Source organism: Malaclemys terrapin, chromosome 23, assembly GCF_027887155.1.
Source record: "Malaclemys terrapin pileata isolate rMalTer1 chromosome 23, rMalTer1.hap1, whole genome shotgun sequence".
In the NCBI taxonomy this organism is placed as follows: Eukaryota; Metazoa; Chordata; order Testudines; family Emydidae; genus Malaclemys; species Malaclemys terrapin.
In genome coordinates this window covers 8,807,891-8,831,608 of record NC_071527.1, presented here as the reverse complement: position 1 = coordinate 8,831,608, position 23,718 = coordinate 8,807,891, and the positions used below count along the sequence as shown (strand labels likewise).

The 23,718-nt window shown below is 61.6% G+C and overlaps 1 protein-coding gene across 3 annotated transcripts; it reads right to left on the bottom strand.

Annotated features, from left to right (window-relative positions):
• Positions 1–367: 367 nt before the first annotated feature.
• On the bottom strand, positions 368–22,816 carry LOC128828060 (syntaxin-binding protein 2-like). 3 transcript variants are annotated; one of them, XM_054012388.1, is made up of 20 exons: positions 22,780–22,816; positions 20,503–20,552; positions 19,240–19,321; positions 18,545–18,640; positions 18,011–18,024; positions 17,822–17,900; positions 16,997–17,096; positions 15,719–15,871; positions 15,300–15,384; positions 11,273–11,403; positions 11,026–11,133; positions 9,953–10,010; positions 9,351–9,416; positions 8,565–8,645; positions 8,093–8,231; positions 6,519–6,649; positions 5,515–5,604; positions 2,024–2,109; positions 1,593–1,750; positions 368–1,065 (listed from the first exon to the last, which is right to left on the bottom strand). In XM_054012388.1, exons 1-20 carry the CDS (start codon positions 22,814–22,816, stop codon positions 986–988), a joined length of 1,824 nt encoding a protein of 607 aa, XP_053868363.1. In that variant the 3' UTR covers positions 368–985. The 3 variants fall into 3 exon arrangements, with proteins under 3 accessions (XP_053868363.1, XP_053868361.1, XP_053868362.1); XM_054012386.1 differs by lacking the exon at positions 18,011–18,024 and having other exon boundaries at positions 1,584–1,750; positions 18,564–18,640; XM_054012387.1 differs by lacking the exon at positions 18,011–18,024 and having other exon boundaries at positions 18,564–18,640.
• Positions 22,817–23,718: the final 902 nt, after the last annotated feature.

Sequence of the window (23,718 nt, the reverse complement as noted above, 5' to 3'; positions counted from 1 at the left end):
TTCCAGCCGCATTCCCCACTTCCTGAGCTGTCAGTCTGGGTTCACTCTGGGGAACTGCACGGTCAAGCTCATGAGTGGTAGCTGGACTCCCTTAATCAGCACTAAGTCAGTCAGCTTGACTGCCCCAGAGCCCACGGCTTGCGTCACACCCCCATCCCCCACGCCAATGGCCCTGCCCTGAAGGGACCCATCTAGGGGCAGAGCAGGCAATGCGGTGTTGGCCCAACAGGAACTAGACTGAGCCCCGCTCCACAGCCACCACCCACTGTCAGACACTGCTCCCCTGGGACAGATTCGAACCCATGCCCCAGAGAGGAGAGACGCCCTCCCACCCCACCCCACCCCCCGCCAGCCCAGAATATTATTATTCATCTTACATAGCACTGTCCAGCAAAACACTTCCCAAAGGAGGTCAGTGTCATCATCCCCACTGTACACATGGGGAAACTGAGGCAGGGGGCAGGGAAGGGATTTGCCCCAGGTCACAAAGTGGCAGAGCCAGACATAGACCTCCAATCTGCTGCATCCCAGTTCAGTGCTTTACCCACTAGCCCACACTGCCTCCCTTGACTCTGTGTCCATAGCTTGGGAGCGGCATTCCCCCTATGCACCACCAGGGGGAGCCATGAGATGTTTAGCTTTGTCTGTCCCAAGTGTGGGGAGGCATGTCCCACCCCGGGTCCCACACAGGTGCCTCTGTCCAGAGTGTGTGGCTGTCTAACTCTTCCCCTATCCCATCAGGGACACGGTGGCCACGGGGCACAGAGGGCGACAACCCTAGACACTGTGCCAGAGGGAGGGAGCCTGGCCTGTCCCCTGTCCTAACAGCCTAGCAGCCTGGGGGTCCTGTCCCCTCTCCTGTTCCTCCCCCCAAAACTGACACCGCTGCCAGGAGTAGGGGGGAAGGTGCCTTGTTGAGACGAGCAGGTGGAGCTGGGGGCAGCGAGATGTGGGGGGCAGAGTCTCTGGGGGTAGGAGGCTGCTTCTAGGTCTCCGTGGGGGCCTCATGGTCGAGGGTTTGGACATCATCCAGGAAACGCTTGGGGGTCAGGATGTGACTGGAACCTGGCGGAGAGAGAGGTGGTTGGCAGTGGTGGGCACAGTGGGGTGGGCATGAGGCTGGCATCACCATCTCCCCCATCCTTGCAGCTGGACCCTGCTCTAGTTCAGGGGTGAGGGGCTGTCTCCTGCCCCCTGCAGCCTGGCACCGCACCCCTCGTGCTGCTGTACCCTGCACAGCCAGGCAAGAATCCACGCGCTGACAGCGTTCCTCACCCTTGGGTCTTAGAGGGGTGTGTGCAGGGGCTGAGCCATATCCCTATGTGTGTTACAGGGGGTGTCTGACATGGTCCTTGGGCAAGGGGAGCCAGGGGCCAGGAGATCAGGTGGACAGATACAGGCCATGTGGGGCTGCGGGCAGGTGTGGCAAGCACATCTGTTCCCAGACCCCTGAGTGCAGGAGGACAGAGGGTAGCATGGGCGCCCTGTGTGTGCTAGGCAGGCAGTTCTAGGGTCTCCCCCTCCCAGGGGGTCCCGACTGTCCCTGACCTGGGCATTCCAGCCGCCTTTCCCCCAGGACTCACCCCACTCACTGATCACAACCTCCCACTTGCCCTCCATGGCCTGGGTCACTTCGTAGGCGCAGCGCATCTCAGACATGGACACCCCACCCAGCACGTAGATGATGAGGTGAGGGCCCATCCAGTACTCGGCCGCTACCTTGTTCTTGTGCCAATGCCCGAAGCGGGTGCTGGGGGGAGAGAGGGGCAGTGTGGATACCAGGGGCTCGCTGAGGGAATGCCAGGCGGAGGGGTGGGCACTGCCCGAAGCGGGGGCTGAGGGACTGCTGGGGTGCGGGGGACATGATGAGAGGGGTCCAGGGCTCCAGGCTCTTGGGCACCCTCCCCCCCATAGAGGGCAGGGTCCTGGCCATGCACTCCCAGGCACAGAGGTGCCTACACCCGGAGAGGTGTGGGGGCTGTCAGGGGTCTGTCCCCCACAGCCCAGCCAGGCTCAGCCTTACCTGACAGCAGCCTGGGAGCTGGCAGCAGGGACCGGGTCTGACATGAAGGGCCACAGCTCCTTGTCCAGTTTGTCTTCAATGATGTCCTGGGGAGTGCGGGGAGGACAGGTCAGCAGGGGCCAAGCAGCAGGAACCTCGGATGTGGGAGCCAAGCCAGGCCCCATTGGCGGGCAGGAGCTGGGAAGGCTCCTCACTGAATGATTGACAGTCCCTGGGGGAGCAGCCTGGGGCCCCCTTTCCAGGGTGGGGCATGGGGAGCCAGCAAAAAGCACGTCGACTCCTCCCGTGATGCCCCCCCATCTCCCCACCTCCCCCTCAGCTGCTCAGTGCCCTGCTGTGAACTTCCCACCCATCCACTGTTATGGGGAGGGCATTGACCTCCTGCAGCCAGATCCAGCGCCCCTCACTTGGGGGCGGGGAGGCAGCGGGCTGCCCTCAGTGCCCCTTCCCTTCTGCGGGCAGATCCAAGCCCTGCCTCTTGCCCCATGAAGTGTGTCCCAGCCACGCAGGGGGCCCAGGCTATGATACATCCTAATGCCACATAATAGGGGCTTTTACATTAATCCGCTGCGTTGACTTGTACAGGGAAGCTTAAAGCGCCCCTGATTGGATTAAGCACAGGATTGAGGCTACCGCAACTGCCTGCCCCAAAATCCCACAGGAGGAACCATCACAGCGCTGGAGCCCCCCCGCCTGTGATCTGCAAGGGACAGGAGCTCAGGCAGGGGGGTTAATTCTTGGCTTGGAGGTTGAAGGCAGCTAAATGTGCCCCCCCACCCCCTTGAGGAGTGCCCCACAGGGGAGGGCAATGGGGGCTTAGCCCACAGCAAGGGTGGGGGGAAGGAGCGATCATGTCACTTCTCACAAGCAAAGCAGGTTTGGGCCTAGGCAGCGCTTGGATAGGAGACGTCTAAAGAAAAGCCACTAGGTGCTGGGGGGTGCTAGTGAGTCAGAGAGGGTGCTCTATGGCCCCAGTGCGGCGCTAGGGGGCGCTGTGCTGCAGGGAATGGTTTGGGGGCTCTGTAGGGCGCGCTCTCCCCTGGCAGTCAGTGCTGGCTCCAGTGTGGTGCTAGGGGGCGCTGTACTGCAGGGAGCGGGTGGGGGGCTCTGCAGGAGTCACTCTAACTGGTCAGTCAGTGCCCAGTACTGTGCTGCAGGAGTTCATCCTTAGATGAACGTCAAACAGCTGCTCCTCACTGGAGGTTAGGCCACGGACCCTGCCGGCCATTCAGATTCCAGTGCCTGTCATGACAGTGGGCTGCCTGGATCCCCTGCACCAGGGCCAGTTCTAGGATTTTTGCTGCCCCAAGCAGAAACAATTTTGGCCGCCCCCCCCCGTTTTTTTCTTACCCCACCCGCGGCCCCGCCTCAGCTCCGCCCCTTCCCCAAATCCCCAGCCCTGCCTCCTCCCCCCAGGCTCTCAAGCCTAGGAGGGAGGGGGAGAAGCGGCGAGCACGCTGCAGCCAGTCAGAGTCTCCCCCGCCCTCCCAGGCTCTCAAACCTGGGAGGGAGGGGGAGCAGCGGCGCACAAATCAGCTGTTTCGCGTGCTGTGGTGCGCGAGCGGCAGCAGCGGAGGTGAGCTAGGGCGGCCAGGGCACATTTTTAGGGGTGGCATTCTGGCGCTGGCCATGCCGCCCCTAAAAATGTGCCGCCCCAAGCACCAGCTTGTTTTGCTGGTGCCTAGAGCCAGTCCTGGTAGTATATAGAGTAGTATAAAGAAGCCATTGTATGAAATTTAAGTTAGTAACTTTGCAAGGGCTTTCTTTGTAGTCTGCTATAAAACTAGGCAAATATCTAGATGAGTTGATATACCCCCTGGAAGACCTCTGCAGACTCTCACGGGTACACAAGTACCCCTGGTTGAAAACCACTGATCTAGAGGATAGAGCAGGAGACTAGGCCTCTGGGCTTCCATTGCTGGCTCTGCATTTACTCACTGTGCAGCCTTAGACATTTAGCGCCTGATCTTGTACCTACCAGTGTCAACGACTAAGCTCCCGTGTACTTCACTGCTGTAGGTTCAGCATTTTAGGCTCTCTGTGTCAGAGTGACCTGTGGGAATGATGGAGATACTAATAACTCCCTACCTCACACAGTTATTATATTGCTTAAATACTGTTTGCAAGTGGTTTGAGATCTTTGGCTGAAAAGAGCTTTGCAAGTGCAAACTGCCATTGCTGCTGTGAGCAATTCCTCGGTCAGCAGCAGATCAGAATTCCAAGGCAAAACGAATCAGAAGAACTTGTCTCTAGTGACGTTTCCGATTGTCTAGGACTACCACCGTGGAAAAAGAGGCAAGACTCGCAGCACCCTGATGCTGACATCAGGGCTGGCTCTAACTTTTTTGCTGCCCCAAGCAGCAAAAAAAAGTGCCGCCCCCCGGAGCCCCCGCCGAGCGCCGTGCCACCGGAGCGCCCCCCCCACGGAATGCTGCACCACGCTCCTCCCGCCGCCCCTTACCAGGTGCCGCCCCAAGCATGTGCTTGGTTGCCTGGTGCCTGGAGCTGGCCCTGCCCTGCACTTCCAGCCCCACACGCTGATCACCTCCTGCCCTAGACTCTCGGGCAGTGATGCTGTGCGGCTGAGAACAGCTGCCTGCTACTCCTCAGGAAGAATTCAGCCCCGGTGAGGGACCCCTGTATAAACCGCCTGTGCCCCACCCCAGAGGTGGCAGCATCTCAGCACCGGGTAAGACAACTGCCCTGCATTCATGTCTATGATTTAAGACCGTTAAGGATGGCAGCAGGAGAAGACTCTGATGAGCCCCTCACATGGCTAGAGCCCTGCGCGGATACAAAAATGTGGATGTGCATCAGCTCATGATCCCCTAGCCGGCAGCAAGCCCTTAGAAGGGCTAGCGAGGTGGGGGGGAGGGATCTTGCAGGGAAGAAGCAGTGCTGAGGGGGTGGGGGTAAGGGGCAGCGCGATGGCAGGATCTTGAAAAGGGGCAGTACGGACGGGGTGGGGGCTGGGGGAAAGGGGCCGTGCGGGGGGCAGGATCTCGAGGAGAAGGGGCAGTGCAGAGGGGGTGGGAGCTGGGGGGAAGGGGCGGGGGCTGGGGGGGTCTCTTCACGTGCTGCTGGGGGGGTCACGAGCGACAGTACACGGGAGCAGCAGAGCATGTTGCATCACTGTGGGGTGGAGGGGTGGAGTGCTGGGGTCCCGCCTGCTCCAATCCCAAATCCTGCTGCCTAGGAGCTCATGGGGACGCTGGTGCTGCTCAGCGTGGCAAGGCGAGTGGGTGCCGGCCACCCCTGACTCTGACCTGTCGCCCAGCCACTGGCTGCCTGAGCTGGAGTAGTTCCTGCCTAGAACCCAGGAGTAGAGCCCGGCCCGGTTGTATCTGCAGCTGATCCACTAGCTGCAGAAATGTTATGCAGATATGCAGGGCTCTACACATGGCTGACCCCAAACCAACCCCTCCCCCTTGGGCCCAGCCTGCCAGGTGTGACCCCCCACCCCCAAGGCCAGGAAGCAGACGGCCAGATACTTCCATGATGTCCTTGAGCCTGGGGGTCCAGCGGGAGAGTGGGTAGGTGGACTCCAGCCGCACCTTCCTCTTGGGTCGCAGCTGCCCGCTCTGAGGGAGGAAGGGAGAGGGGGTGAAAAGCAGCAGGGAGGGAGTGCGGGGTGGGAACGGGGGCAGACAGGGAGAGCGCGGCCTACCTGAGTCGCTCCAGCCGGGCTGGCAGGGGAGAGGCAGAGAAAAGAACAGAATGGATCACCGAGCAAGGGAGAGAGAGAGGAGGGGAGAGAGACTGATGGGAGAACAGAGCCGTTTCCCCCCATTCGCCGCATGGCCACCCCATGTAGTGGTCACCAGCTCCAGCTTCCTGGCGATCTGAGGTCCTGACCCCCAGGGTCCTCTGCAGGGGCAGAAGAGGTCATCCCAGATGGGGAGTAACTCATGGGTCACCCAGAGCCGGTGCAAGGAAGTTTCACGCCCTAGGCGAAACTTCCACCTTGCGCCCCCCCAGCCCTGCGGCAGCTCCCCCCCTGCCCTGAGGCGCCCCCCACACAGCAGCTCCCACTCCCCTCCCTCCGGGGAGCTGTGCGGCAGCTCCCCACCCCAGCTCACCTATGCTCCGCCTCCTGCCCAAGCACGCTGCCCCTGCTCTAATTCTCCTCCCGTCCCAGGCTTGCGGCACCAAACAGCTCTTTGGCGCCGCAAGCCTGGGAGGCGGGAGAAGTGGAGTGGCCGCTGCGCTGGGAGAGGGAGTCTGAGCCACATGTGTCAGCGCGCTGCCGGCAGCCCAGCCCAGGAACACTGTAAAAAAAAATTGGGGGCACTGCTTTTTGGCGCCCCCAAATCTTGGCGCCCTAGGCAACCGCCTTGTTTGCCTTAATGGTAGCACTGGCCCTGGGGTCACCCTCATATGGGGAGGATTCACCCCACTGTACAGGGACAGAGGCCACCTCTGTGCTGGGAGTGGGTCACTGCCATGGAGGGCACCCCCAGGATGGCCTGAGCTCCCCGGCCATGGGTACAGCTGCTGGCCCCTGGCCCCAGTCCCTTACCCCAGGTGTGAGGGAGATGTCCAGCAACTGCATGTTGTGGATGATGTTGCTCTGCTGCTGGATGTTGGCATGCTGGATCAGCTTGGTGAGGTTCTCCTCGCCCACACCTGCATGGGGAGAGACAGGTCAGCGCCAGCACCCCTGGGACGCACCCACAGCCCAGGCACATTCAGTCCGTGGCCCCAGGAGTCCTAGTTCCCTGATCAAACCCTGAGATCCTGCTCTTCCCACCCCTCTCAGAGCTGGGGATAGAACCCAAGAGTCCTGGCTCCCAGCCCCCCAGCTCTATCCCACTGAACCCCACTTCCCTCTCAGAGCTGAGGCTAGAACCCAGGAGACCTGGCTCCCACCATCCGCTCTAACCCGCTGGATCCCACATAGTTAATGATCGAATTTAGGTTCTTGCTGCTCCTCCCTCCACAGGTTCCCTTGGGTGCTGTCGGCAGGGGTCTCTCTAGCTCCCCCTGGCAATGCAGTGGGAGCCCCCCTCCCCCTAATCTGGGCTCCCCCTCCTGCGGCCAGTCAGGTACAACATGTGCCCTCCCCCTCTAGCCCCCCCAAAACCATTTACTGCTGCTTAGTGCATTGGGGGAGGCCTGGCAACTCCACAGCGCCCCCTGGCCAGGCAACTGGGCAGCCAGAGGAGCCACATGAGGGCACCCTGGCTTGGGCAATGGGAGCAGGGGCAGTGCCTGAGCAGGGTTACAGGAAGGGCCCCGGAGCAGGGCCCTGCCCCACCGAGCCAGCATGGAGCAAGAACCGATGGGGGAAGAGGGACTGTGCCAAGTGTCAGGGTGAGGGAGGTTCCCCAGTCCCTGGTGAGCTGGGGGAAGGGGCTGGATGCAGCAAGAAGCAGGGAGCTAGTACAGGGATGACACAAGGGATGGGCAGGGAACTGGTCGCAGGGGGTTCAGAGACAGAAAATGGTCTCAACCGCCTGCAGGAAGGGAGAGATGTCCCCCCTCCCTGTAGAGAACGGGACAGGGGGCTGCTCGGGGTGTATGTCTCCATCCCCCCTCCCTGCAGAGAATGGGCTGGGGGGCCGCTCCGGGTGTGTGTCTCCATCCCCCCTTCCTGCAGAGAATGGGCCGGGGGGTGGGGGTGCCGCTCTGGGTGTGCATCTCCATCCCCTGTCCCTGCAGAGAACGGGCCGGGAGGGGAGGGGGGGGACGGGGGGCGTTCCGGGTGTGTGTCTCCATTTCTCCTCCCTGCAGAGAACGGGCTGGGGGGACCGTGGAGGGCGGACACTGCTGGGAAGGCAGCAGCAGGGAGCAAAGGCCGCCAGGTCTGACCCCAGGGGCAGTGCGGAGCATGGGCGCGGCGCACTGGCTGGCTCGCAGGCACCGAGAGGTGGGCAGAGGGGAGACAGGGCCGTAGAGCCAGGCTGGACACAGGCCCCGGAAGCGGCTGGCCGGGAGACGCCCTGCGTGGCTGGGGGGCATGCCAGTCTGAGCAGTGCTATTCCCCCACAGGCCTGGGCCCCGCCTCCAGGAGTGCCCCCTGCAGCAGCAGGTCTCCCAGTGCTGCGCCCTGCAGGCCTGTGGCGTTACCGTTCTTCAGGAGAATATAGAGCAGGATGATGCGGATCTTGTCGTAGGCCTGCACGCTGGGGTCCAGCAGGACGGGCAGGATGATCTTCATCGGGTCCCTGATCACCTTCCCGTCCACGTCCGTCCCCATGGCCAGGTGCTGGGGGGGAGGGGGCCGCACACACAAGGCCCAGGTCAGGCTGCTCCGCTTCCTCCTGCCCCGCAGCAGAATGGGAGATGCAATGGTCCCACGACCCACAGGTCGCCTACCCCCTGTGCCAGGGCCCCCTCCTCCCCGGGGTCAGCTCCCCCTGGGGTGAGCAACGGGCCCCCAGGGAGTAACCCGAGCCCCATGTCCCCCTTCTGCACCCGCGGTGCTACATGGGGGGGCTGGCCCTGGCTCCAGCGAGCCTGAGGCTCTGAGACCCCTTTCTCCGGGCTGAGTCCATGAGCCAGACTCTGGCCCCCCGACAGGCTCTGCCCACAGACCCACCTGCTCCACGCTGCACAGCTTCTCCACCGTCCCTTTGAAGTGCCGCATGCAGTGCTCGGCCAGGTTCAGGTGCGTGGAGTACTGCGGGGAGAGACCGGGACAGAGGGGAGTTTACTGCGGCACTGCATCACCGGCTGGTCCAGAGCACCCCCACCCCCCAGCCCCCAGGAGGGCCCCTTGGCCAGAGGAGCAGCCCCAATCGGCTGTGTAAGCCGAGTATATAGGGATTGTTTTGCCCAGCACTGAAGTGCAGCCACCTCTGGGATGGAGTGGGGCAGCTGGAGGGGAGGATCAGGAGGAGGGAGCAGCTTCCAAATCAGCCCACGGCTTCTCTGTTAGTCAGCATGAGGTTGGGGGCTTGGAGACCAGCAGGTGTCGGGGTACCTATGCCAGTGGCCAGGAGCTTTCTGTTGGCACGTGGCCCAGTGGCACCAGGAGTGGCTCCAACGGGCTGGTTTGGAAGCCCACCAAGGCCCTCTCCTGAGAGCTGCAGCAGCAAGGCGTGGGCGTTACCCAAGGGCTGCCATTGCTGCGGCTAACATGGCAGCTCTGGGCACTGACGGGCAGGCTGCTGCCCATGGTGCCACACAGCACCTGGGGGGGAAATGGCTCTGCCCGACGGGACAGGTCAGCAGCTCTCATCAGGCAGTAAAGCGGAGTGCCCCAGAGTGCCCTGCCCCCCAGAGAGTCCCTACTATCCCTCACCAGCCCTACAGAGCACCCTGCTCCCCCATTAGCCCCACTAATGCCCTGCCCCCCGCCCACTAACAGCCCCAGCCCCGTTACCTTGTTCAGCTCTCTCTGGTACTCGGGCAGCTTCTTCAGGATCTGGGACAGGTCCTTGATGTCGGCCTGGAGGGAGGCGGTGGTGAGATCCCGGCCCCTCCCAGCACACAGAGCCCCCTGCAAGGCAGAGGCCTCGCCTGGGGACAGCCGCAGCAGCCCAACCACGCGTGCCAGGGCCAGGGCGGGTCATTCAGGCCACATGTGGCTGTGGCTTGGGTTAGACCTGCTCTTCCCAGGCCAGCTGGAATGAGACGGGCGCCCCGTAACCCAAGTGCCCCTTGAGGTGTAAAGCGGGAGCGGGCCAGGGAGATGCAGCGTTGGCTCCCTGCAGCTCTCCCTGCGCGGCCCTGATCCTGCTTTCTGACCCTGCCCATGGGCCTCTGCCCTCCCCCACCGTGGGGAGCTCCAGAGCTCTGGTTGGGGGGCAGGGGGCTCCACATACACCTCTTAGCCCTTTACAGGCAAACCCTGGGAGCAATTGGACAACCCCGGCCCAACCCCTCCTAGGGCAGCAGGGAGCCTCCCCTCCCCATCAGTGGCAGTGGGATGGGTCCCCCCGTCCCAGACTCCCCAATCACTCCCCCTCCCAGCCCCCACCGCACCTCGTCCGTGGTCAGCCTCTTGCTCTCACAGAAGGTGCGCAGCAGCTCCGTCACCTTCCTGCAGCAGGGGGAGGGGTCAGGCCGGAGCCAGGCACTGCCTTAGAGGTAGGGGGTGCCGTGTCCTATGCTACAGGGGATGGAGCCCCCACCCCACGGGCACCACGGTTCTCTGCCTCGAGAACCTCAGATGGGGCGGGGGGGCTCTTCCCAAGTTACCCCAAGGCAGAGTTCAGTGCACCTCTGGGGGCTCCTGGTGCCCTGATGCGGGGGGGGAGGGGGGGACGGACGACCTGGGGGCAGCGGCAGGTCCAGCAGGAGGTCGGTGAGGGACTCACTCAAGGGGCTGTGAGGCGCCTGGGGAGATCCTGGGATCAGGGGAAGACAGTGTCCAGGGGGATCCCCGAGAGGAAATGCAGACAGTTGCTCTGGAAGGGAGCGCTCAGGGGTCCTTTGGGGAGAGGGGCTGGGTCCAGGGGGTCTCAGCACTCAGAGAGGAGAATGTCTGAGGGACAGGCCCCAGCACTGGGTGGGAGGGGGAGGGGGAGTCCTGGCACTGAGCAGGAGAGGGGTGTGTTGCTGGGGGGTGTCCTTGCACTGGGTCGGAGAGGAGTGTATCCAAGGGGGAGTGGGGTTCCAGCACTGGGTGGGAAGGGAAGGGGAGGGGTGTATCTGAGGGGGCCCCAGGGTGGAGAGGGCTGTGTCTGAAGGGGAGGATGGGGGAAGTCCCGGCACTGGAAAAGAGGGGGGGTGTCAACGGGGTGGGCTGTCCTGGCACTGGGTGGGAGAGGTGTGTCCGAGGGGGAGGTCCTGGCAGTGGGCGAGGAGGAGAGGGCTGTGCCAAAGTGGGGGTAGGGAGTCCTGGCACTGGGCGGGGAGGGGAGAGGTGTGCCGAAGGGGGGGGTAGTGAGTCCTGGCACTAGGCATTGGGTGGGGCACAAAGTGGTGTGTCCCGGGGGGGGTGGAGGGGGAAGGGGCGGATGGGTCCCGGCCCTGGGTGGGGCAAGGAGCGGCATATCCAGGGGGATGGACGGGGCACAGAGGGGCATGTCAGGGGCAGGGCAGAGCGCGCTCACTTGGAGACGTCAGCAATGTGCAGGTGGCGTAGCTGCACCCAGAGTTCGTCATCATCATCCAGCAGCGCCTCTTTCTCCCGCGATTCGCTGGCGCCCGTTGTCTTGTACCTGCGGAGGGGGGATGGGGTCAGGCTGTGACACCCCTCCTCCGAGCGTGGGAGCTACAGAGCAATGCAGGTGCCTGGGTCCCACCTCCCCAGCCTGCCTGAGGAGTGCGGGGCGCCCCCTGCTGGCAGCCAGGCCCTACCTGTAGGTGTTGTTTTCGATCCTGAGCAGGTCGTAGGCCATGGCCTGGAAGGTGAGCTCATGCAGCAGTGGGGACACCAGGTCGAAGTTCCGGTCCACGATCAGCAGCTGAGAGCGGGCTTTGTCAGGGCCCTGGGGCAAAGGAGAGAGAGACCCGTCATCCCCTGCTCTGGCGGAGGGGTCCTGGCCTGGCTTACACGGCACAATCCAATGGGCCCTGGTGGGCCTGAAACTTCACCACCCGCCCTCTCTGCGGCCCAGCCCCCAACCCCAGGGGAAGCCAGGAGACACCCCCAAGCTAGCTGAGACGTACCCTGGGGTCCCGCCCTGACCGGCAGGGAGAGCTCCCCACCCAGCTGCGCTGCAACGCCCCCTGCAGGGACGGGCCACCTGCCCCTCGTACAAATAGCAATGGCCACTCCCCCAAGCACGCTCTCTGCTCGTGCCTCTCCACCAACAGGAGCCTGCCCCTTACAAGGCAGCCCCCTGACTGCGCCCTGCCCCATGTGCTGCGTGGGGAGCGGGGGAACTACACCAGAAGGCCCTGGCTAGTCTATTGTTAACCAACACCAGGCCCAGAGACTCTTTGATATAAGGTCCCAGAGGGGGACAATGGGACGTTATCCCTATGTCCCACCTTGCATCTGAGCTGGGACCCCATATGGGGCTTTAGCTCCCCACTCCCAGCCTGGGTGGCCCCCCCAGCATCCAGCTGGACAGAGACCACTCAAATGGTCAGCATCTCAGACCCACATCATGGGGGGGGGGGCTGGCCCAGACCCCGCTACCTGCCTGATCAGCATGCACTGCCCTCTTAGCACAGCAGGTGGCGATAGGAGACCAGCCCTGCGCTCCCATGGCAGACGGCTCTGAAACTGGCTCCAGCAGCTCCAGTGGAACTCAAGTCCACCCAGGAGCACCTCAGCAAGGGGCTGCGTCTGCTCTTCGCTGGGTAGCACAGACAGTCAGGGGGGCCGGGGACGTACAGCCCCTGACGCTTCCCCAACTGTCCCACCTCAGTACGTAGCCCGATTTTCAGCCACACTTGGTCTCCACAGCCTCTGGGTAAATAGGTTGAGGCTGACGGGGGAGCGCCTCTCTTGGAGGAGTATCTGGACCCCACCACTGTAGCACTATCATTGCTGCATCCTGCCCCCCTATGCATGTGGGGCTGGGCAGGGCTGTCACCCCATTGCAGAGCGGGATGAAGGCCCAGAAGGGCTGGGTGACTCACCCAAGGTCACACAGGAAGTCTGTGGCAGAGCAGGGACATGAACACAGAACTGGCACCATCATTCCTCTCCAGCACTACCCAGCCTGGGTGGGTTGCTATGCCCAGTGCCCCTCGCGGACTCTGCTCACACCTTTGCCAGTTCAGCTCGGCTGGAGGGATCCCCGAGTGCAGATGGGGGCTGGCGTAACCACCAGGTCACCCCCCAGAGCAGAGGGGTGCTTAGTGCACTGGTGAGTGCCACAGAACTGCCTGGGCAAGCTATCCCTCAGGGCTGGCAGCTGGGAAACATCAAGGCAAGAGGGACTAGTGCAGACAAGGCCCCATGGTGCCATGACCGTGGGCTGGGTGGCTTTGGAGACCTGACTGCTAGAGGCCATGCTACAAGAGTCCCTGGGGTTCTGTGCCAGCTGGCAAGGCGGGGGCACACTGGACTGGCCAGCCGGGATTGTGCGGCATGGAGCCAGCACTGCATTGAGAGCAGGGGCTTGAGTCAGCACTCCCGGTCCTGCGGTGGGCGTGCTGTCTGGACTCCTGGCTCCTATTCCTGCCTTTGCCACCTACTCGTGGCACGCTGCTCCATGCCTCAGTTTCCCCCGTGTAACATAGGGATAGTGCTGACACCTGTGACAGGGAGGCTTGGCAAGAGTCTCAGGAATATCCCTGGGGGGGCTCAGAGGAGCAGGGTGTGCACGGAGCAGGACTTTGCCCTCCCCAGCGCCGCTCTCAGCTCCTGAGAATAGCACAGATCAGACGGGGGCTGCAGGCTGGAGCCAACTCTGCTGCAGCAAGTAGCTCCGGTGGTTAACAAGCATGCTGTCAATCCCTTCCCTGGGTAGATGGTTTGGGCAGCCAGGTGTGTGCCAGGCTCCCCTCTGGAGGCAGGCCTGTGCTGCCAGCTGTGAGTTACAGAGCGTCTGTGTCATGGCAGCCAGCTATCCCAGAGGGGGCTCCCCTGCCCGAGACTGGTATCATTATCCCCATTTTACAGATGGGGAAACTGAGGCACAAATAGGAGGGGTGACTTGCCCAAGGTCACCCAGCTGGGAATAGAATCCCGGTCTCCCGTCCCAGTCCAGGTCTCTAGCCACTAGGCAACATTGCCTCGGTGGATGGGAAAGTAGAGAGGAGAGGTGCGCTCATGGATCCACAGGGTCGGTGCCAGGGCCCCAGCTGGGGAAGTCTCTGGGAGGAAGCCCTTTGCTGTGCCAGACTCCAACAGGTCTCTCTCTTCCTCCAGGACAAGCCGTACGGCCTCCCACCTCCTGAGACTGAACCGCTGGGCTTCACCCCGTGAGCCCTGCCCAGCGAGTCCAGCTGAGACAGACCCTGGGACAGACCCGTCCACTCCGCAGGGCCCGACGCCACTCAGCCCGGGTGTCAGGGCCATTCCTCCAGCGTTGTCAGAACAGTCGGGTTTCTTAGGCACCTGGACCCCAGCCTGGGCAGCCCAGCCCACTGAAGGTTAAAGCAAGAGGCCGTTCTGGTCAGCTCAGAGCCCGGCCGAGCTGCAGCGAGACCTGTTTTCAGGCTCCTGGTCTCTCGCTCAGGGCCTGTCTACATGTAAACCCCTGCAGCTGCGCCGCTTCAGTGACGCCGCCTTTCTCATACCCCCGAGCGAGGCAATTGCCTCGTGTAGACCAGGCCTCAGTCTGACCTTGGTCAGTTCTCAGGCGAGAGCTCCCAGCTTCCCCCACTTATCCCCCAGCTCAAACCTTCCCAACCCTGTGTTCTCGAGCTGGGGCCCTTGCTCCGATTCCCTGCTGGGAGCGTCCAGCCAGGAGCCATTGGAGATGTCATGGTCTTTCTGGCCCCCAGGCTGATCTGGGTTGAATTCTCTTCATTTCACCAAGACAGGGATGTGACACCCCCCCACACCATGATTCTTATCTTCCCTGAGAGTCCTTCCCCCCACGCCCCACCAGAGAAGCCATGAAACATATAGGGGAAACTGAGGCACGCATCGGCTTCATAAAAGATATTACAAACATTCCCAGTTGGTCACAGGTGCAGTCTCCCAGCAGCTCGGCAAAGGCTGGAAGCAAGAGCAGAAGCAACAGGAGGGAGAGATCTGGGCAGGCCTTGGATTTTACATCACTTTGCTTCTCCTAGGGGGACAGGAGCCACTGGGTTCTACTCCTGCTCTGACAGACTCCCTGCATGCCTCAGTGGGTTTGCAGCTCCCCTCTGCTGGGGGTGGGACGGGAACGACAGGAGCTGGGTCAGGGCTGACTTGTGGCTAAGACTCGGGAGAACTGGGTTCTACTCCTGCTCTGACAGACTCCCTGCATGCCTCAGTTTCCCATCTGTAACACAGGCCCTGCTGCCTCCCCTGGGAGGGTGAATTCATTAGTGAGGTTCCGATACCACGGTGGTGGGTGAAGGAGCACACACAGACAGGAGTGTCCAGGTGTGGAAGAGGCGCTGTATGCAAAGCTTACTTCTGTGACCGAACTGCCCTGTTTATAAACAGAGATTGTGCTGGGCGCACACTTCCCCAGTCGGTGCCTCGGTTTCCCCATCCGTAGAGAGGGGATAAGGACACTGGCCTTTGTAGAGCACTTTGCGATCCGCCCACGGCCACTGTTAGAGAAGGACTGGGACCGTTAGTTCAACCATACAGGGAATGCTATTGTTCTCCCGAGCCCTCAGGATCTCCAAGGGTTCTAGACCCCACCCCTCCCCCCACCAGGATCTCCGAGCAGGTTCTAAATCACTCCTCCTTCCTTCTCATGTACTCCCCCTCCCCCCGTGGCTCTGTCCCATGGTGAAGGCGTGGCCGGCACAGCTCGCTCACCTCTCCCATGCTGGACTCGTATGCCTTGAACACCTTGAGTTTGGCCAGTACAGCATGCGCCAGGTGGAAGTTATCTTCATGGTCCCTGCAGCAAAGACAAACCCTGTGGGTAGAAACAGCTCCTCCCCCAGGGGCACATGCACTTCCCTGTAGGAGATGACCAGGTAACCGTCTCCCTCTGGGCACAATCACTTCCTGTATCGGATGGCTGAGTACCTCCCCATGGCACACTCAATTCCTATAAGGGATAACTGGGTACCCCTCCTCCCGGGCACACTCACTTCCTCTAGTGGATGGCTGAGTACCCCTCCCCCCGGGCACACTCACTTCCTGTAGTGGATGGCCGGTACCCCTCCCCCCGGGCACACTCACTTCCTGTAGCGGATGGCTGGGTACCCCTCCCCCCCGGGCACACTCACTTCCTGTAGCGGATGGCTGGATACTCCTCCAGGGTTTCACACAATGAAGCAATCTGCTCTGCCAGGATCTCCAGGTCCTTGTTCCTTTCCCAGGCGCAGCAGGGGCTGAACCAGATGTGGAAGGTCTGTGGCCTGTCCAGGGAGTACACCTGGGGGGCGGGGGGAGCAGACATCAGACCCTGATGCCAAGTGCTGGCAGCCAGGCCAGCTGTGCTCCATACCGCACCCCTAAGATGCGCTGTTGGACCAGGCCAGCCTGGCGGAGCCGGAACGAGCCCCTAGTGAGGGAGAGATCCCTTCACCAGAGCCACTCCCGTTGTGGTAGAGGGACAGAGATTCATGCACCAGCCTGGGATGAAGACGCCCCGGATTCAGGTCCTTACTGAGCTGCAGGGGTGTGTCTCTGCCCTGGAGAAGTCAGTGTCGGGGGAGGGGGCTTGGACATGTTTCTAGTCTGGCGAAAGCCCCAGCGTAGCCACAGGCAAACCCGGCATCAACGCGCGTCTGCCGCTGTCGCTTATTTCACTGGATGAACAGAACGAGCCATTGGGGAAAACGTGCTTGGACACCAATAAAACAGTATCGGCCCACGAAGGGTTTGCTGGTGCAACAGGACGGGTGAGCCAGCAAAGCCTCCTGACGGACACTCAGCTTATACCAGCCAAAGCTTCTCTTGGCACAGCTGGCACCGGTGCCCCAGATGAAATAAGCTACAGTGGCGAAAGGACTGCTTTGCCAGCATAACGGCCTCTACCCAGGGGCTCTGCCAGCACAGCTGCATTAGTTACAGGGGGGATTTTTTCTCTCATGTCCCCGTAACAAACCCGTACCAATGAAGCTTTTGGGTGTAGACCAGGCTCATGTCTCTCTGTGCCTCAGTTTCCCCATCAATGCAATGGGACTGACAACACAGCCCTGCCCTTCAGGGGCATGAGGAGGGAAATCCACTGACGACACAAGGAGGGGATGGTGCGGTTGGGCAAAGGGCAAGCATGTGGAGTATCGAGCTGTCTTGCAGGCCTGTTATAAACCATCAGTAAGAGCTGGTAAAGCCAGGGAGGCAGCGCCCTCCTCCCCCATACATCCAAGCCAGCGATTCCACGTCTCACAGGGTGTGAGCAGCCGGCTAGTCCCTGCTGCCCTGTGCTGGCGTCAAACCCAGGGCCCTAGAAGGGAAAGGTGTCCCCGCCCCGAGCCATGTGGAACACTAAGGGTGGGGTGTCGTACGTCACCGTCTGCCCTGCGGCCCTGCTCCTCCAAAGCCCGGTCACCCCTCACCTCTCATAGGGCAGGAAGGCCAAGTTGATCTCCTTGAGGGTTTTGATGGCCTTGGTGATCAGTGACTTCCGCAGCTCGTTGAACAGAGCCTTAGGACAGGCTGCAAGGCAAAGGCAGTGGATGGGGGTGACAGGCACAGGGCTCAGGACCCCCAGTACAGCGCCAGCCCCCACGGACGGGGCCAGGACGGGCACAGCAGGGGCAGTAGTGCTGCACACCTGTGGGGAACCTGGGCAGGTCAGCAGGGCCACACAGGAGTCAACGATGAGTCCAACCCCCCCGAACCAGAGTCACGCTGGGTTCTCGGCTTCTGCAGCATCAGCAGCGAGGCGGGCGGGGGCACAATCTCTCCTATGCAGCCCATGTCTCACACCCTGCCCTCAGCCCACCGCAGGGGGAAGTGACTGGAGTGTACAACTCAGCATGATGCACAAGGAGGAACAGGGACTTGGGCTGTAATGGGGAGAAGCAGATGTGACCTTGACACACTGGGTATTCTGGGTATACCATTCCCACAGCCCAGTTGGGACTGATGGAGCAATGCATGTTGGGAATGGTAGCCAGAGGCCGCCTTTCTGGGCGCACGCTGCAGGTATCTGTGAGCCGTGCTGGCTGGAGGCAGGCCCATGGGGGAGAAGGGGGGAAAGGGATCAGTGGGGTCGTTCGGTCTGGTCTGCTGGGTCTGCATCCCCCTGCAGGAGGGCAGAGCGTAATCAGGGTGCTGCGCACTGGCCTGCCGGCAGAGAGAGACCCCCCCACCCCCAGGCTCCAGTGTGCTGCTGGCCAGGCTCCCGGCAGGGGGATTCCCCGCCCCCCGATACTCACGGCTGAGGAAGAAGACGTGAGCTGCCTTGTAGGTGAAGGTGGGGGTGCCCTGGAAGTCATCGATCAGAGCCTGCACCGACTGCAAAGGGGGGAGAGGAGGGGTTGTCAGCACCAGCCAAGGCCCCGCCCTGCTGCCCGAAGGGCCCAGCCCTTGCCCAGCCCCTGGGGACTCAGGGCCCAGCATGATGCCATCGGGAGGTGGGCTGGTTTTCACCCCCCTGCCCCTGGTCTCCCTCCACTGGCCTCCCTGCTGCAGACGCAGGAGCCTCCTCCCCCACAGCCCCTGCCACCTGAGCCTCTGCCTCAGCGATTCTCCTTCCCTTTGAGTCTCAGCTGAGGACTTAGGGTGACCAGATGTCCCGGTTTTATAGGGACAGTCGCAATATTTAGTTTTTTCCCTTCTATAGGCTCCTGTTACCCCCCAACACCTGTCCCGGTTTTTCACACTTGCTATCTGGTCAGCCTAGCCGAGGTTGCCTCTCTCCGCCTGCTGCACCTTCCCATCCAACCCCCACGGGACTGCACTGCGGAGAGGTCTGGGGGACAGTCTGTGCCTCACGTGGCAAAGAACACGAAGCCCAGCTCCGGGGAAACAGCCTCTTGGGGAGCCCCTACTGGCCCCATTCCCATCCTGACCTTGTGCTGCGCATCCCCCCAGACGGCGTCACCTCCAGGCTGCACTAGGTGCTGCCCCGGGGTCTCCCCTGCTCCCCATCCAGCTGCCGCAGGGCCGAACTCCTACCTTCTCCACAGGGCTGAGCAGGTAGATGGCCTCCAGGCTGGGGATTGGCTCCCGGCGTTTGTTAATATATTCTACAACTAGGAGAGAGCAGACATTGGGCGCAGGTCAGTGTGTCCTAGCCACCCGCCCCAGCCGCTCTCCACCGGGATGGGGGGAGGGGAAGCCAAGGGGAACAGGGATGTTCGCTGGCAGCAGGCTGGGGGGTTCCACAGGCTACAATGCAGCAGCCGCTTTGATGTGGGGCCATGGGCTGCGATGCTGCCCCAGTACGGAGCAGGGAGGAAATGTCCCTCTGTACTGTGCTGGGGACACCCCCCTAGAGCGCTGGCTCAGCTCTGTGCCCCTCAACCCCAGGGCTCCTCCACCCTGGAGCAGGGAGCCAGCATTCCCCCTCCCCTGCCAGGACCCTGCCTGCAGCATGGGGGAGGAGCAGCGAGGAGTTAACGGGAGTCTGAGAAAAGCAGTGAAGAGGCTCCAGGGGCTGAAAGTGCCGGGCTAAGGGAACTAGATCTGGCTGGGAAGGTACCAATAGCAAGGAGGGCATCTAGGGGGCTGCAAAGGGGGGAAACTAGATGCAAACGTGAATGTAGACAAGTCAACTCCCCGACTGTGAGGTGTATCCAAGGGGGAGGGGAGCCCTGGCGGGGGAAGCAGACGGGAGGGAGGGGCCACTCACGCGTGATGCCTTCGTCCACGATGTCGGACATCTTGCAGCACGACGAAAGGATGCGCGTGCTGGGGTGGTCCATGATCAGCACCTGGGGTAGCGAGAGGGGAGCGCGTCGCTTCAGATGAGCTAGTCACTGCCCTGAGCCCTGCCGCCCACCATCATCATCCACGGACCAGCCACGGGAGCAGAGCGACTGCTAACGGCAGAGCTGACGGCTCCTGGCCCAGCCCTTCCACAGCAGAGCGGCAGGGCCGTTACCAAGCCTGCACTTGGCTGAGCTGACCGTGCTAAGGACTGTGTGAGGAGGTACAGGGAGAGCGGCTCCGAGCAGAGTGGCTGGTACAAGATGTCGGAGACAAACCTGTGACACCCGGCCATTCAGAATGGTTCCATCCTCCTAGATTGGAGGAGATCAGCCTCTTGGCCCAGGTGACAGGGTGAGTGAAGAGGCAGGGACAGAACCCAGGAGTCCTAGCTCCCAGTGCCCTCCTCTGATCCACCAGATACCCGCTCCCAAGCCCTCGGACAGAACCAGGATCAGGGCACAGAGAAATGGAACGAGGGGAGTCTCCATGTTCCCCTAGGAAAGCCCTGTAGGCCCAACATCTCCACCGCCTTCCTGCCGTGCCGAATGAACCCATTGCTCCGTGCAGCCCAGCATCCCACTGCACCAGATCCAGCCACTGGGAAACCTAGTCCCCTGTGCTCCCTCTGCCGCACCAGCCAAGCCCACTGCTCCACACACCCCAGCCCAGTCCATGCCGGGGGCTCAATAACCTGCCTGCCCAATGGTGCATGCTGCCCCCATGCTTGGCGCTTTCCTGCTCCTCCTCCCACCCAGGCTGACTCACTGGGCCCAGTGGTCTGATCCGGTGTGTGTGTGGGGAGATATGGGGCTAGCTGGACCAGCTGGGTCTGATCCAGCACAGCGGGAATGCAGACATTCCCAAGCCTAGCTGGGGGCGGATGATCGGCTAGACAGAGCAGGGATCTGATCCAGCCTGGAGAAAGAAGAACAGGAGTACTTGTGGCACCTTAGAGACTAACAAATTTATTAGAGCATAAGCTTTCGTGGACTACAGCCCACTTCTTCGGATGCATATAGAATGGAACATATATTGAGGAGATATATATACACACATACAGATTTCCAGCCTGGAAAACCTCAGGGTCCTAATGAATCCCAAGAAGCTGGAGGGGAAGGAGCACGATATATGGATACAGCATATCCCCGGGGGAACACCAGGGCAGCAGGCCCGGCCTGCTTACCTTCCATTCTCCTTCCTTCTTCACGCTGCGAAAAACAACGCTGAGGATCTCTGCGAGGGAAAGAGACGGGGATTAGTGGTGGGGATCGGATGGGACGGCTGTGCCCCGAGCCAGGACCCACTGGCTGGTGGAAGAACCCCTCGGGGAAGTGGCTCAGAGGCTGCTCTCAGGCCAGCTAGCGATGTGCTCCTAGCAGAGCCCCCAGTCAGCGATCGTGGTGGGGTGGTAGGCTAGATGGGCCATGACTCTGATCCCCCTTCCTTTCTGCCAGGCTGGATACGAGCGCAGCTGAACTAAGGATCTAGCCCCGTGCAGCAAGAGAACAGATCCTGTCCAGCACCTCTTGACTGGAGGGGATCCAGGGACCCTCTACTGTGTGTGGGGGATGACAACACGACAAAGACTTCAAATCCTGCACAAAGAACCCCTCCAAGGCATGCCCCGCTCAGGGAACTGCCGGCCTGTCTCCTGGGCACCTTCCACGGCCAAGTTAAGCAATTAGATAGTCAGCTCTTCGGGCCAAGAACCATCTTTTTGTTATGCCCAGCAGAATGGTACCCTGACCCATGAGTGGCACTCCTGGGCGCTACCGTAATACACCTAATGAATAATGTACAAAGCCTTGCAAAATGGGGCCTTGGTCCATGACTTGGGCTCCTGGGTCCTGCCATAATACAGGCATTTCAACCCTGAACTGCAGCTACGGCCCCCCACACCAGCCCTGGGCTGCCCCCACCAGCTGTGCCAGTGCCTCTCACTACTGACTGGAGCCCCCTGCTACCCCAGCCCTGGGCTCCCTCCCATTCCCAGCTCTGCCAGTGCCCCTCACTCCTGTCTGCAGCCCCCTGCTATCCCAGCCCTGGTCTGTCCCCCACCAGCTCTGCCAGTGCTCCTCACTCTTGAACCGCAGCTATTCCAGTCCTGGGTTCCCCATCTCACAGCTCTGCAGATGCCCCTTATTCCTGTCCTCAGCCCCCGCTATCCCAGCCCTTGGATCCCACCCGCTCCCAGCTCCGCCAGTGCCCTTTACTGCAGCCCCCTGCTATGCCAGCCCTGGTCTGTCTCCACCAGCTCTGCCAGTGCTCCTCACTCCTGACCCGCAGCTATTCCAGTCCTGTGTTCCCCCTCTCACGGCTCTGCAGATGCCCCTCGCTCCTGACCTGCAGCCCCCTGCTATTCCTGTTCAGAGACCCCTCTTGAACCGGGGCAGTATGGCCCAGCCCAAGTATTCAAAAGTCACGTGTCAGGCCCTCCTAATTGTGCGATTTACTGAGGAAAAACAAAGAGAAGAGCTAAGGGTTATTAGCACCACCGGCGGTCCTGACCTGTGGGCCACTTTTGCTCTGTCCCAGTTCTGGGGGCAACCATGGATCATCTGAACTGAACTGAATCCACTTTCCAAGGGTCTTTTAAACCCCAGGCCTGTGGTCTGGATTTAGCCACAGGCCCCGTTCACTGCAGCTGGGGCTGGAGATTCAGCAGTGGCTTGGGCTTCTGAAGTAACACAGCCCACACAGCGGGGCAGGGTGTTGCCAGAAGACAATGACTAACACATAGCAACTAACCCCTCAGAGTCCAGCATGCACAAGGCCGCGGAGGCCATGCTGATCAGGTGTAAGGCTTTAACTTGTTCTCTCCTACATTACAGCTATAGCCTACGCCAGCTCTGCGCTGCGGCCGGGCAGAAGCGTACTGCTTCACTACGGTACAAAGTGGCTCTGACGTCATTTTTCTCCTCGTGTGCAGCTGTTACCCGTTCTGACAGGCTGTTTATAACGCTAAGTTTACTAGTTTTTGGAGGTGGTCGGGGGAGGAGAGGGGGTGCAAGGTGGAAGTTTCGCCTAGGGTGCAAAATATCCTTGCACCGGCCCTGGCGGGAGTCACCCCGATGGAAAGAGATGACGATGATTCCCCCCAAAGTGCAGCTCCTATGGGAGGGGGCAGCCCTTGGGGGTGGGGCAGACACCCTCCTGGTGTGTGACAGGCAGGCGGGGGGAGGAGGAGCTCTCTGCTCTGACTGGTTTCAGAGTAGCAGCCGTGTTAGTCTGTAACCCACGAAAGCTTATGCTCTAATAAACTTGTTAGTCTCTAAGATGCCACAAGTACTCCTGTTCTTTCTGCTCTGACTGACTCCTAATCCTCCCCGAGGGTGCGACATCCCCATAAGCGCCCCGCCCTGCCCTCCCAGGGCCCCCCAACTGGGTCCTGTTCCCCCAGACCCACACCCGACTGGATTCTGCCTCCGACCGGGCTCAGACCCCCCAGCTCTGCACTCACTCTCGCGCACCACTGCCTTCAGCCCGGATGGGGTCATCTCCGCCTTCTTTCACGCACCTTCGAGTCCTGTGGATGGAAGTGGGACTCAGCTGTGTGCGGGGCAGGGCTGGAGTCAGGACTCCTGGATTCTACCCCTGCTCTGCTCCTGCCCTTGTGCGCGCCCTGGCTTCTCCCTGCCGTGCTCTGGGGAGTGTCTGTGACACTGGGCGACGGCCCCTAGTGACACTGATGGATGGGCCCAGCCCCACCAGAGATTGATTTGAGTATAAAGCAACTGGGGTGCTGGTGGGTCGATGTCTGCAAGGCTGATGACAGCCGAACGCTGCAGCCCCCCACTTCTGGCGCTGCAGGGGCCGGGCCTGGGCACCTATGGGCCTGCGCCTGGTGACAGGGCCACGCAGGTCCCCACTGAACCCTAGGGTTACCATATTTAGAAAATAAAAAAGAAGGACACTCCACGGGGCCCTGGCCCCGCTCCTTTCCCACCCCCTTCCCCGTCCCAACTCCGCCCCTTCCCCACCCCAACCCCGCCCATTCCCCGCCCATTCCCCAAAGTCCCCGCCCTAACTCCCCCTCCTCCCTCCTAGCCACGTGAAAAGGGCTGCCCAAGTGCTACCGGCTTCACGGTTTGCCGGGCAGCCTCCAGACCCTGCGCCCACAGCCGGGCACTTCCCCTCCCGGGCTCCAGCTGCTCTGATCCTCCCCTGACTCTTCGGCTCTGTTTAAGAGCCAAGCTGCCCAAGCCAGCGCTACCGGCTTCGGGCAGCCCCCTTGCCTCCGGACCCTGAGCCGCCAGAGCAGAGCAGCTGGAGCCCGGGAAGGGAAGTGCCCGGCCGGCAGCTCGGGGTCCGGAGGCAAGAGGGCTGCCTGAAGCCAGTAGCGCTGGCTTGGGCAGCTTGGCTCTTAAACAGAGCCGAAAAGTCAGGGGAGGATCAGAGC